The sequence below is a fragment of the Aspergillus udagawae genome (genome assembly GCF_001078395.1).
Source record: "Aspergillus udagawae IFM 46973 DNA, scaffold_1, whole genome shotgun sequence".
Taxonomy (NCBI): Eukaryota; Fungi; Ascomycota; class Eurotiomycetes; order Eurotiales; family Aspergillaceae; genus Aspergillus; species Aspergillus udagawae.
In genome coordinates this window covers 1,519,595-1,532,959 of record NW_025091264.1, presented here as the reverse complement: position 1 = coordinate 1,532,959, position 13,365 = coordinate 1,519,595, and the positions used below count along the sequence as shown (strand labels likewise).

General features: G+C 50.0%; 3 protein-coding genes across 3 annotated transcripts; 1 reads left to right on the top strand and 2 right to left on the bottom strand.

Moving 5' to 3' along the window:
- Nucleotides 1–2,959: 2,959 nt before the first annotated feature.
- phzA (putative serine/threonine protein phosphatase) lies at nt 2,960–4,646 on the top strand (the record flags this gene model as incomplete). Its single annotated transcript, XM_043286019.1, has 2 exons — nt 2,960–4,297; nt 4,362–4,646. 2 exons carry the CDS (start codon nt 2,960–2,962, stop codon nt 4,644–4,646), a joined length of 1,623 nt encoding a protein of 540 aa, XP_043141954.1.
- A 910-nt stretch (nt 4,647–5,556) lies between these two features.
- On the bottom strand, nt 5,557–7,548 carry Aud_000509 (uncharacterized protein; the record flags this gene model as incomplete). The annotated part of the gene is made up of 2 exons (XM_043286018.1): nt 5,557–5,886; nt 5,950–7,548. The coding sequence occupies 2 exons, from the start codon at nt 7,546–7,548 to the stop codon at nt 5,557–5,559; spliced, it is 1,929 nt and encodes a 642-aa protein (XP_043141953.1).
- Nucleotides 7,549–8,751: 1,203 nt separating this feature from the next.
- On the bottom strand, nt 8,752–11,812 carry ura7 (small subunit rRNA maturation protein UTP4; the record flags this gene model as incomplete). Its single annotated transcript, XM_043286017.1, has 3 exons — nt 8,752–10,395; nt 10,463–10,695; nt 10,756–11,812. The coding sequence occupies 3 exons, from the start codon at nt 11,810–11,812 to the stop codon at nt 8,752–8,754; spliced, it is 2,934 nt and encodes a 977-aa protein (XP_043141952.1).
- Nucleotides 11,813–13,365: the final 1,553 nt, after the last annotated feature.

Genomic DNA, 13,365 nt, shown 5'->3' with positions numbered 1-13,365 from the left:
CGCGTAGAGCGGTCCTTCGTTATTCTTCTTCAGCAGCCAAAACAGGCAACGTACTGCTTCCATTGGCCGAACGCACGGAGTCGAAGGTGAAACTGCTGTCTTCGCCTTCTCAGACGGCGGCGAAACATAAATTCATGGAGGAAATGCAGGCTATTCGTTATCTGGAGTCGTTAATTGGACAAACATTGCGAGTGCACACTACAGACACGCGCATGTTTGTAGGCACTTTCAAATGTACAGATGCGGTGAGTGCGCCATGGCCTTGTCATGACCCGGTTTCCAGGTCTTGAAGAAAGGCACGGACAAATATTATCATGGGGAGTATTACGAGCAATCACTGACTGGGGCTTATGTCTCCAGGAAAGAAATATTATCCTCGCGAGCACGTACGAATATCGCTTTCCCTCCCCATCAGCCATCAGGGATGCTACGGCAAACACCAATAACGAACAAATCGAAGCAAAGCCTGAGCCGATAAAGGCCACAGTGGATATGACCAGTCGGTTTATCGGTCTTGTCGTTGTTCCTGGGCAGCATATCACGAAAATCGAACTTGAGGAAACGCCTCAACAGAGCCGTCTACGAGACACATTGCGGAAGTCATAACACCTCTCTTTGACTGGGCATTTCCGATGTTCGTGAAGCCGAGCTATACGCAGACATTGTCTGTCACAGCTGCTCCAAATTTTGGCCGGCGCAAGTCGCGTGGTCAAGGCTCTACAACGAATGAAGGGGATGATGAGAGTTATGGGGCCCTCGAAAGGAGGGGCGTGGTGAACTGCTTTGTGCAACATTCTTGCGTATTTCGGCAGCGAGGAGATTATCGGACCTGTTGCTTGAAAAACTCCTGCTGTGCACAAATCAGATATCATCGCTCGCCGCCAAGACGCCGGCAGGATAACCACCGTAGCTTCTCGCATTATCTATATGACTACAACGTGGCTGGAGGACAGAGCAGGAGAACACTTGGCGCAGGACATATGGCTTGGCAATAGTAGCTACAGTCAGCTCAGCACTGGCCCAGGGTGGGGTTCGAAATGGCGGTGTTCCTGCAGTGAACTGAGGAAGATTCCTATTCATCCCGTTCAATGCTCGGACTCAAAAACTGACGAGTCAACAATGCAACTTGCTACTGACTAGCTAGCTTTATTGATCAAGGCGACTGGCGGCATAGCTTGGTCCAGGCTTGTCTGCTTTGCATGGTCACTTTAGCTTGACAGAGCCAGATTTAGTGGGCCGATTTCGGATGCCCCCGAAAGCATTTACATATCCACCAACCCGAGAGATACGATCAAGGGCTTCAAGCAATCAGAATGCATCCAGCATGGGTATAATCGGGAGAAGCATTAGATGACTGTTATGTATAGGTAGTTATATGCTAGAGAACGGGTGACTCATACTGCCCATCACATGCTCTCCAGACTGAATTCAAATCTCCTTGTAGAATGAGTTCAGATCTTTAAAAACTCCAAAGTCCAGAACACTGGAAAAACCCGCCAAGCCAAGAGAAAAGAGGGGGAAAACGAGATCGTGTTGTCCGTGCTGAGATGTGTCAAATTCAATTACAACACTTGCCAGTCACGAGGCGTCCAGAGGCGCTGTTGACCAGTGGCTCAGCAGTATCCGGGAGTCTAAAGGTAGAAGTGGAAAGATGACAATGAGGCATCGCAGGTGATTGGTCACCATTACCTCATATTCTCTTCTTTGATGTAAGACAAGCAGCGGGCCTGTCAATGTGATGATGCTAATGACCTCTTTGATGAATTGTCGGAAATTGGGGCTCTGACAAAGTAAACATGGAGAATCTACGGAGTAACCATAGACTGTATTCGGATTATTTATAGAACTAGGCACGGTATCACCATCATCGACTTGGGGCAACTCTTCAATAGGCTCTGGGCGCTCCATACCAAGAACCCGAGCTTATCCGGGCCGACAAATGATCCGGGGAATGCCACACCCGCTGCATGATCGAGACCCAAAAATGACGGCCTGGAGATTGGGAAGGCGAGTGTGACAATCTGCTGCCCAGCAAATCCCAGCAAATCCCAGCAAACGAAGTGGTACCTACTCCGTACTAGTACACCTGTTGACCTCTTTCTTCTACGCCACAATCAACTCACTTGCTACAAACAGAGAAAATTACTCTTTTCCCTCTCTTCAGCCCGTTCTACTTTCCTCACAGCTTCAGACTCTTTTCTTCACCTCATACTTTGTCGAGCTGTACTGCCTCATAGGCTCTCATAGGTTCGTCTCGTCCCTTCGATCTGCTCCAGTACCAGGTACCGTATCTCCGTCCGCCCATCGCAGACCCCATAATGACGCAGTATTTCCCCATCTAGTGCAATCCTTTCTTCCTCCCCTCCATCCTAAGGCAACTCAAAACTCATCCCGTCACGCAAATCCTCTCCAGCCACCTCCCCACACATACCATTGCCCTAGTAGTATTTCGTTGTCGGTCACCTGCACAGTCCCCAGTCTCCTGTCCCTCATTACCCTGCTCCGCACATACTAACTCACATATTTCAGAAGCTTCTTCTTTACCGGCGAATCGGAGCTTTCCCTTCCGACCAGCTTGCTCTGTGGCTTGGACACTGTACTGTGATGCTATTCTCCTCTCGGTCGGTTCCTGCAAATTCCCCTCCTCCTTCCTCGACTTGAACGGTCGGTACAACTGCTGCGGAAATCCTCGTCCTGGAACGACAATAATCGGTCGACAAACGAACAATAATTGCAATATTCCGCTCCTGGAACTATTTCCAAGCACGCCTTGAAGGCATACTCTCCGTTCAATTCCACAGGCGGGTTTCTATCCAATTTTATAACCTCAGCACCGTCGTGCAGGCCAAGACAGGCCGGAGCATTCCAGTGCGAGTCCGGAACTTCGTATCGTCTTGAATAGACACGTTTTTGTGGATCTTACAATCTCGAGCTTGCCAGATACCCACGCCTTGTGGTAATGGGTCAGTCGCATTCCAAGGGCAATTCTGGCCCTGGCGAGTCTCTGCAGTCCTATCCTTCCTTCTCTCGCAGTGATACCAAGGAGTCTCTTCGCTCGTTTCGCGGCTCCATCCGGTCCAAGATTCGGAGTAACGACAGTCCCAGAGGATCGACTGCAGGATTGTCGGACGATAAATCCGATGCAGCATCGGTCAAGTCGACAACCAGTAGACGCAGTTCCACCAACCAAAGCGTCCAGTCTCCCGATGATATCTCTTCTCAACCCGATGCTCCTCAGCCTCCTCCATCTCCTTCCCTGTCGAGTAGCTTGAAACGAGGCCATAAAGATGTCAATGCGATGCAGCAGAGTGGCGAGGTCGACCATGTATCCGATGTACCTCCCTCCGGAGCTGCGCCCTCGGGCCCATCGTCCCAGAAAGTCGGCGAATCGATCCTCATCAAAAGAGAGAACCAACTGAATCCTATCCTGGACTTCATCATGAATGCTCCATTAGAGACTTCGGGATCTCCAGGTATGGGAATGGGTGCTCTGAAGTCTATCGACCTTGATGATATGATCTCAAGACTTCTCGATGCCGGCTACTCTACCAAAGTCACAAAGACTGTTTGCCTCAAGAATGCGGAGATCACGGCCATTTGTTCGGCGGCACGGGAGCTCTTCCTCTCCCAGCCTGCATTGCTAGAGCTGTCGGCTCCTGTGAAAATCGTCGGCGATGTCCATGGCCAATATACAGACTTAATTCGACTTTTCGAGATGTGTGGGTTTCCTCCCGCTTCCAACTACCTCTTCCTAGGCGACTATGTCGACCGTGGCAAACAAAGCTTGGAGACGATCCTTCTCCTCCTGTGTTACAAGCTCAAGTATCCTGAGAACTTCTTCCTTCTCCGCGGTAATCACGAATGTGCCAACGTCACTCGTGTTTATGGATTCTATGATGAGTGCAAGCGGCGCTGCAACATCAAGATTTGGAAGACTTTCATCGATACATTCAACTGCCTTCCTATCGCTGCTACCGTCGCTGGCAAGATCTTTTGTGTTCATGGCGGACTGTCCCCTAGTCTCTCTCACATGGATGATATTCGGGGAATTGCAAGGCCCACTGACGTGCCTGACTATGGCCTGCTTAATGATCTGCTGTGGAGCGACCCAGCAGACATGGAAGAAGATTGGGAGCCCAACGAACGCGGTGTCAGTTATTGCTTCGGTAAGAAGGTTATCATGAACTTTCTGCAGCGTCATGACTTCGACTTGGTATGCCGCGCGCATATGGTGGTCGAGGACGGGTACGAGTTTTATCAGGATCGTATTTTAGTCACTGTCTTCTCAGCTCCTAACGTGAGTACCAAACTTTTCATTTGCATTTCATAAGAATGCAGTGTTTGCTGACTGGCGTCTGTAGTACTGTGGCGAGTTTGATAATTGGGGTGCCATTATGTCAGTGTCGGGGGAGCTGCTATGTAGCTTTGAGCTACTCAAACCCCTGGATTCCACTGCTCTGAAGAATCATATCAAGAAGGGCAGGAAAGAGCGGAATAGCATGTTAAGCAGTCCTGTAAGTTCACCCTTGCTTCACTTCGTTGTCGCCAAGGAAGATCACCACCTATTCGTGCAACTTTGCCGAGTCCCTTGTGGTCTATTCCTTGCCTATCCGTCTCTTGTCACATCATGGAGCACAAGTCACTAATAGTTCTAGCCCGCCCACGTATCGGCCCAAAGCTATTAATTGTTCCACCGATCACCCGCCAAGAAATTGGCCTTTGCAACATGCTACCGCCAAGCATATCCGAGCCCATTTCGACCGATTGATGCCAAATGTGACGTTTTCTCAAAAGTGCATATTCTTTCGGTATTACTCGGAAGCGAGAAGCATTTTATGGTACGGTACAGGCTCTACGATATCGGTTTCTCACCATCAATATCTGAGAGCCATGGTGGTCAGCTTCTGGGCTGCTCTCCTTGCTGCCCAGCAACCCTTGCTCCTCCAAACCACAGGCTGCCCCGCATGATATTAATAGGGCCGGCCGAACCCTGTATCTGACGGGTCCAGTCTTCTGCATAGACAGGTTGCTCGATACTAGTATCCAGTTGCAGGGGACATTTGTCCTCGCGGATGAGACGAGTGCCTGCTTTGAAATCGCCACTGGCCACTCCCAACGATTATATACTGTTTCCATCCATTCTGGGCAGTATCGGGTTTCGTCCCATGAGTCACGAAAGGGGAAAACAGACACGAACAGTTGGCAGAAGCCGCTGTCGTATTCGCTTCCAGGTGTTTCTACTGTTTCTCAACTCTTTCTTCTCTTGCCTCGCACTCTCTCACTTCATCATGACATATCTTTGAGAGCGGTAGTTATTGTTTTCTTTGTTTCTTGCTTCGTCTCACAGTGCAGCTCGGGCATGGGCGTTCTCTACAAACACGATTAGACATTTAAGGAATCACAAATTGACACCTATGGCGTCAGCATACTCTCTGGGTTCGCATCAGAATCTTACAAATTTGACTGATCTCTTTATTTTGAACAGCTAAGCGTGTTTTGTAGCAGCTGCTGTCAGTAATATCACTACAGTGTCGAAGCACCACCAGGTCGATAACCTCATCCAATGATACGACACCTTATCTCATCCTCTAAACTCTGATGTAGCCCGTTCTCAATTGCAGTGAGATCTTCAGAAATACATCCCATGCTTAACATTCCGAATTTTGGATCCTGGTCATCCACGTAGACTAAATCAGCTCGCTGGCACAAAGAATTCCCCATCAAATGACTACCCACATGCATGAAGTATATCCCTGTCAACGTCATCCCAGGAACTATCTCGGCCTTTCTGGACCTTTGGCGGATGCATGGACCAACAGGAAGTCTCAGCTGCAGGATAGCGCTCGGTTGAAAGGTGAAGGGAACAGGCTTGAAGTTCGTGGTCACCTGTGTCACGTACGTGGTCAATATGCAGCATCGACAGTAAACATTGTCTTTTATGCCACTTACCTTCAAGGACGTGATCGCGCCGTAGTTGTAAGGATTGCTGCAATCGTGCGCACTCGCGAAGGCACCCGTATCGGCCTGAATCCCCGTCAACCGCTCACCAGCTGGGCCATCAATGTGGAAGGGGATCCTAGTTGTGTAGTCGCCCGTGGCAGTTGCCGGGCAAGCCTGGAGACACTTGACGGGTGCGTCGTCGTCGTAGAAGAAATCGATTCCGACGATTGCGGTCTTCGAGACTGTTACTGAGATGCGGGTGAGGTATTGCAGCATATGGCCTTTGAGTCCGCCGAACATGATGTGCACGAGAGGCCGGTATTCATATAAGGGGATTTGACGGCCTGTGAACGTACCCTCGTGGAGATGGTGAGAAGGTGCAGGGATGTTTGGGTACCATAGTCCCGTTGTACGGAGCGGAAGGTGCTCGCCCCTGGAGTCAGAGGGGAAGAGCGGGTTGAGATACGACGGAACGGCTAGGGAGACCATTTTGAAGCCCTGTAGTAGGTTGGTTTTGTTAGGTAGGTTCGTCGCCGTGTGCTTGTGGAAGAGGCTTAGGCGTGATATGTCACTCACATCGAAACGACCTTTTATTTCATGGATGGTCTCTTTCATGCATAATCGGAGAGTTTGGGGGTTCTCTTTCCATGATCCCACCCAGGGCGATTCGTCGCCTTTGTCTGTCACAGCGCGTAGGGCCATGATGCCTCTGGGACTGACGGCGGTGATGAAGCCGGTTATTCGGTAGCATCCGGCGCCTATGTCGAGCATTCTCTCGTTTGTCGTCACAATGTAGCCTAGAGTAACTTCCTGATGGTCCTCGAGAATGAAGCGTATACCTGAGATGTATTGTTGTCCACTGAGACGCCGGAAGGAGATTTTAATGGCTCGGATTGGTGCTGAGATTGAGACTGTCTGTTCAAATATCTCCCTGCATTTTGCACCACAAGGGAAGCGGTCCGCAGGTTGCGCAGAGAAGTCTCCTCCGACGGGTCTCCATGCCTTAGACGGCTTTACTGGGAAAGCCTGCAGCGTCCTGACTAAACTATCGTTACTCAAAGGTCCTTCCAGAAGTTCTGCCAGGTCTTCGAGTAGATCCCAGATCCGCTTCCTATTCTTCATCTCAAGCGAGGATATCAACAGTAGGCCTGTTTTTTCATAAAGAATTCTCCAGTCTCGATTGCGCTGCTCAGCGATGCTGCTGTATGACGGATCCGTCGCTTCGAAGCAAAACCCGCGCTCCTGATAAGAATCAAATCTCGAGGCCCAGAAAGCCTGACTGAAAGGTAGACTCGCAAAGGACCTCGAAGCCAGCCTGGCATTGGCGACGCTGTGAGAGGGAAGAAGCGCCTGGATGAGCTCTAGGACTTCTTGCGGCAGTCTCTGAAAGCAATCCGCCGCGTTCTGAAAGACCGGTGCTATCAAAGAGGCCTGTGCCGAAAGAACATCTGTTCTTTGAGAGTCCACAAGAGCCTGCTTCAACTCGGGGAGAAGTATAGGGTTCGACGTTGCCAATGACAAGGGTGAGTTCTTGTCTCCCAGATATCGTTTGATAAAGCCCACAATGGAGACATCCTCCCACGGATATCCCTCAGGAGCTCTATCCATGAGCCCGCCATAATTGTGACCCCAGTCTAACCATCCCTTTCTGCTCGCTGGACATGAAAGTAAGATATCGTAAAGCCGCTCGATGGGAACAGATCGGGGCGCTAACCGAGTCATCAACAGTTCCCAACAGACCTCGTGGATGAGAAATCCAGGCTGTGGACGCAGTCGCTCTCCAATGAGAGGAGGGAAGACGTCTTCTGCAGACAACTCAGGACCTTCGTCGCTCCATCGCCTCTCAACTGCGGAAGGCGCGGCACAGTCGGGTATTATAGCTCGTGGCACATAGCCACCTACCCCAGTCAAGAATGGCCTCCCCTCTAGTCCAGAGTTTCGATCACATCTCACTATTGGACGGTCAACTCAACATGTCCTGAGACAGTCGTCACTAATTTAGGGATTATAAAAGGTATGAAAAAAGCCACAAGATACACACCTGCGCGGAAGTCTCTTTGCCAGGATACCTTCGGACTATGATATGGAATCTTGGCACCACAGAGAACACATAACGAGTGTGACCATTCCATCGTAACGGCCAAGGTTGTTCAGTCACTAAAAAGCCTGAAATGAGTAGAGGCATGTAGAATCCTAGTTTGAAAGCTGGGTGTGCCCAAGTCCTTGACGTGGTTTATACAGACTTGGAGCATAGGGCTGAGGGTCAATCTGCAACTCGCCTTTGAAGGCTGGCTTTTGAAGAGCAGCCTTTTGGAGCGTGTTTCGCTGGAGAGAATGTGATTCAGTTCATCATGTTTGTTCAGCAACTAAGCTGATGCCTAGACTTATACGGCTTATTGCGTAGAAATAAGACTAGGCGTACATCAGAGGTGAAACTGCGGAGGTCATGGTTGGCGATATTGTGCTGAGATCACCTGCCCGTCGTGTTCGGTGCCTAAGAGCTAATGCCACTGCCCGCAGCCTCAGCAACGCTGGTACAGGCAGAAGGGGAAAATTCCTTCCAAGAATAAACTTTTATCCATTTATAAAATAGACCTATCCAGCTCGCCAAGTGAGTACAAAAGTCAAAAACGATAGGCAGGTGAGAAAAATATACATAGCGCCAGATGACAAAATGTGCAGAGTATGACGTTCAATGGCGAATTCCAAGTATAGAATAGAACATTTGCCAATGGATTCGCAAAATCAACGATTAAACATTGGTGCCTAGATTTCTTCTCAGACTCTTCTGCAAACAAATCGATTCGCGGCCTATGCGTAATCCCTGACGTAGCGACCTGGCAACTCAACGTCCCACATTGGTCTCTCGACAACGGCAACCTCCAGCGTGTTGCCAGCAGTACCGTCCTCAATGCTATCCTCGGTCGACGAAGGGCTTAGAGGCACAATGCCGAGTAGATCACGGTACTTGTACGTGTACCACCACCGACGTGCCAGTTGAGATCCGTTCGACTGCACCAATTGTTTCTGGGGCGTGTCAAGCACGTCGTTGTCATTTGGCTTCCGAGCCGGTGTATCACTGGATCCATTGAGCGAGAGAAGCTTATCACGAGGCCCAAGAGAGACTCGCTTTCGCGGAGTGCTGATCTCGTCTTCCTCAAGCTTTCCTCTTCTAAGTCGCGCCAAAGCTGCGTCATGGCCTGCTGTGGAGTTTTCGTCATATTCAAAGGCCTCTTCATCTCTTGCTGCTTGTGGGCGCTCCTTGTCTAGGGAGACCCACTCTCCCTTGGAATCATCGTGTCCTTCGATCTTGCGATATTTGGAGCTAAAGTGAACATCTGATTGAGCCAGTGACATTCGATCACCAGCACCGCTGTTCGCTTTTCTTCTCTTCTCTTCTTCCTCTAATTGCTCACGCTTTCTCTTGTGAGCCGAAGATGCCTTAACGAGCTGTGTCGAAGAGTCTCCTTCGTCGTGGCCATCTGCGGTTTCCTTCAACTCTTCCGGAGAGGGAAAATCCTGGTTCAGGTCAAACATCCATAACCAAGAAGTACCATACAACCACAGGCGGTCACGCGACTCGGAAAGATCCCACAAGCAGCCCATTGCGCGGTCCTTGACCCCCTTAAATTGCTCCGGAAGATAAGCCTTGGGGTTCCTTCTTGACCAGTCCGATAGCTTTCCTTCGAGAGCGTCGAATTCCACAAGCTGATGTTCACTCGTGAGAGCCATCAATCGACTCTCGCCTCTGAGAGATTTTTGGGAAGACTGATCAGTACCGTTTGTGAGAAGTTTTGCTTCTGCCGGGCTTTGAGGGCGGAAGGAGAGTAAGAGCACCCCAGATTTGAGTCTGGGTATGGGTGAGTCAGCATTGGCGTACTGCCAGCGCTCTCCGTCTATCACTGGTCGCTCATCCTCATCGTCCGAAGATTCATCGTCAGAATCGGCAGCGCCGTTGCGCTTATCGGCAGGTTCTGAAGACGAGTCCTCGCCATTCTTCAGGAACCAGGTATCGACACAGCCGGAAAGGTCACCAGTCGCTAGAATTCTGCTGTTCTCGGAAAAGACAACGCAGCGGACAGTTCTCTCGTATTCCCCTAGAGTACCATGGGAAGCCTTCTCGTGACGAGTGTGCCGAGTCGCCCTGTAAAGTTTGACAAGCTGTGATAAGATCTGTGGTTTCTCCTGAGGAGACGAAGCAGGCATGACCCTAGCCAGGTAGATGGCGCTATTAGGTCGAACCACACAGAGCCACCGGCTGTCCGGTGATATGGCCACAACTCGTGCACCATCCTCAGTGAACGCGGCAGGAACATCCAATTTTGTTATGCGTAAAGCCCCCCTTTCATCACTTTTTCGTCGTCGGACGGAGAAAACCTTGACCTCGGTGACCGTAGCAACAATAAGAATCTTTCCGTCCACGGAGAGCATCGCTGACGTGATGTTTTCTTCGCCCTGTGATAAAGCAATAGGGCACGCCTTAGCAGCTTGTCATTGCAGGAAGGATATTTTGCATTCTCACCTGAATTAAAACCTTTCCGACAAGTCGATGCTTCTGCCCTTCCAAATTATCATGTGGTGAGGTTGGGCCACGGGATACGCGCCAGATGCTGACCTCTCTGTCCCAGAAGCTCATCACAAGCCTAGAGGAAGGGGAAGACGCCAGTTGAGGTATTTGAGGCAGACTGGAGAGCTTCCTGTGATGTTCTTTTCCGAATTCACGCAATGGGAGCACAACAGGTGAGGCGTCGGGACCTAAGAAATGTCAACTCGCCGAAAAACCTCACAGAGAAAGTAGAGGAAGTTGTATCTTACCTCCAGAAACAACAATACTGATATCTCTTGTCTCATAAACAGCAAAGGTCTTAACGTCATGAGTGTGATACCGACGGTGCATCACTTCAGCCCATCTTCCCTTCTTTTCGCCTTTCTCTCCCGGACTTTTCTTGTACACAACCGTCCTCTGGTCCGCACCTCCACTGACAACTGTATCTCCATTGGCGCTGACAGCGACATCGAGGGTATCTGCTAAATGGCCTTGTATACGTTGAATAAGGGAGTGATTCTTCGCATCCCAGAACCGGATCTCGCCTGCGGAGTCGCCGGAAACAATGGTACCGTCAGGGAGGCACTTGACTGACCAAACCAGTAATTCCTTGGGACCACCAGCCGGTCCTTTACCGAGAGAGATTGTACGTAGAAGCTGCCCAGACCGAATATCGAATAGCCGAATCGAGCTGTCCGCATAACCAGCCACGATGGTGTGCCGATTCTGGAAAGTGACACTAAGGACTCTCGCTCTCTTTGTAGATGGACGCATCAGCCGTAGAAATTTCAAGTCGCCGTCGGCAGTAGACAAGATCACGATTGAGCCATCTGCGCATCCAGCCGCGAGATGCTGCCCGGTGTACTCTCCCTCTGCAGGCGGCAGAGGCTTCCCATCCTTGCCACGCTTCGTAGCCTGCCATCTCGGCTGCGCCGCTATACACCAGATTTCACCGTAGTTTCCGCTCGAGTGACGCATGGGGCGGCCCTGCTCCAGATCCCACTCCGTTACCGCGGTCGAGTATCCAATGCTGAACAATCGCAGTTTCCCAGGAATCTTGGTTCCGTCAGGTCCAGTCTCTGGGGAATCTAGAGTCCATGCAAGCCCTTCTATACTTCTATCTTTTCCTCCGCGCAGAACCGTCTCCTGGAACCAGGCGCCGCGCATTGGGTTCCATATCTCGATATCGCCATTTGCGCGGCCGATGGCAAGCCGGAGGGTAGGGACACCTCGACCGGCAAGTTCCGCGGAGGGAGGATGAGAGAATGAGAGCGCATTGATCGCCTGGGGGTTGTAAGGCACGAAACGGCAGCGATGAATATCCATTGTTGGCTACCTGATGCGATCGAGGTCTTGAAGATTTCGAAGTAGAAAGGAAGGGAAGCGAGGAGGGTAGATCCGTCAAATGAGGAAGAAATCTACCTTGGCTCAAGATATAGAGCCAGTCGCTAAACAATCATTCCGGTGATATTGTGGAATACTGTCGTTCGTGGTGTTAATCGTTTCTGACGTTCTTTTTTCTGCTTCTCAACTTTTTTTCTTGCCCGTAGAATACAATTTTTAGCGCGCCAAGGAAAACTCCGCGGAGACGTGTCACGTGATATTGTTCAACTATACCGACTATAGCCCTCATTTCTACTGACCTCTGGAGATTAGCCATTAAGAGAGGCGATGAGAACTTTGATTTACGAACTACGTCTCTGAAAGTGATATGGAAATACTCGAAAGCTGCTTGTGTCATACCGGCGGTTATCTAGTCGACGTCGATCACCTTCAATGCCGCAGACAGTTTTGAGATCTGCAATATAGGGGCATGTTTTTGATTCAATTTGTCAATTTCTATGACTGAGATATGTCCCAATGTTCGGTTGTATGTCCGGATCCGAATGCAGGGGAGGATGGTTGGACAGTTATCTGCTATGACGACTGTTACTTGTAGAGCAAGGGTATTCATATTTATATATCCAAGACTGACTTACTTCGCTCAGGCCACCTCTCTTTTTAAAGAGATCAAGAACCGTTCATGAAGCCAGCAGAACATATCACTGGCCGGGATAGCTCGTTTTTCCAATGAGGAAAGGGGGGGGGAGGAAAGGAAGAAAGCTCCTGAGCAACCGATTTCCAAACACTCGAGTCTACAGAGACCGAATATCAGACACGCAATGCTTATCACCAAGACCAGGGTGTGGTACTACCAGGTCATGTCGCACAAGCATGCAACTGGAGGTCAGATATCGACATTGAATCGGGGACTGAATTGGGGTTTGCGCCATGATACGAAACGCTCAGTCTATGCCTATTTACAAGAGGATTGCTAGTAGTATTGCAGCACAGCATACATGCATGTGTACTATTTAAGAACCCGTAGTCTAGACAGTATCACCGGACAGGCCCAGACGTAACCCGCAGTGCTAGAAAACCCAGTCAAAGCCGTCACCACGGCATGCTGAACTTCAATAGACATATGTCGTATCAATGACACAAGAAGACTCCAAAGTCGTTGGTTGTTGATAGGCCGAGGTGAGATCAGGGCCCTGCCACGTCAGTCCAACTCTGGTCCCGTGCGGCGGGGCTAAACAGGAAGACTTATGCACGTCTTTTGTGGTCGGAGATACGAATCAATTGGAGAGGAAGTTCATTCCGCTTGACTAGAAGTGGGAGTACACATGGCACGATACATTGGGATAATTAGTGAAGCTGATAGCCGCAGATGTATGGATATCAGGCACTCCATGTCTAGATCTAGTCAGCCACTGTTCAATATGAGGAACTTCGAAGTGAGATAAGGATTGAGGTGGAGCTCTTTGAAATCCTCGACAATGAAGTCCGACAAATGAGCAGTTAAAGAGGGATTCTGAGTTCCTAGCCCACTAAATTCT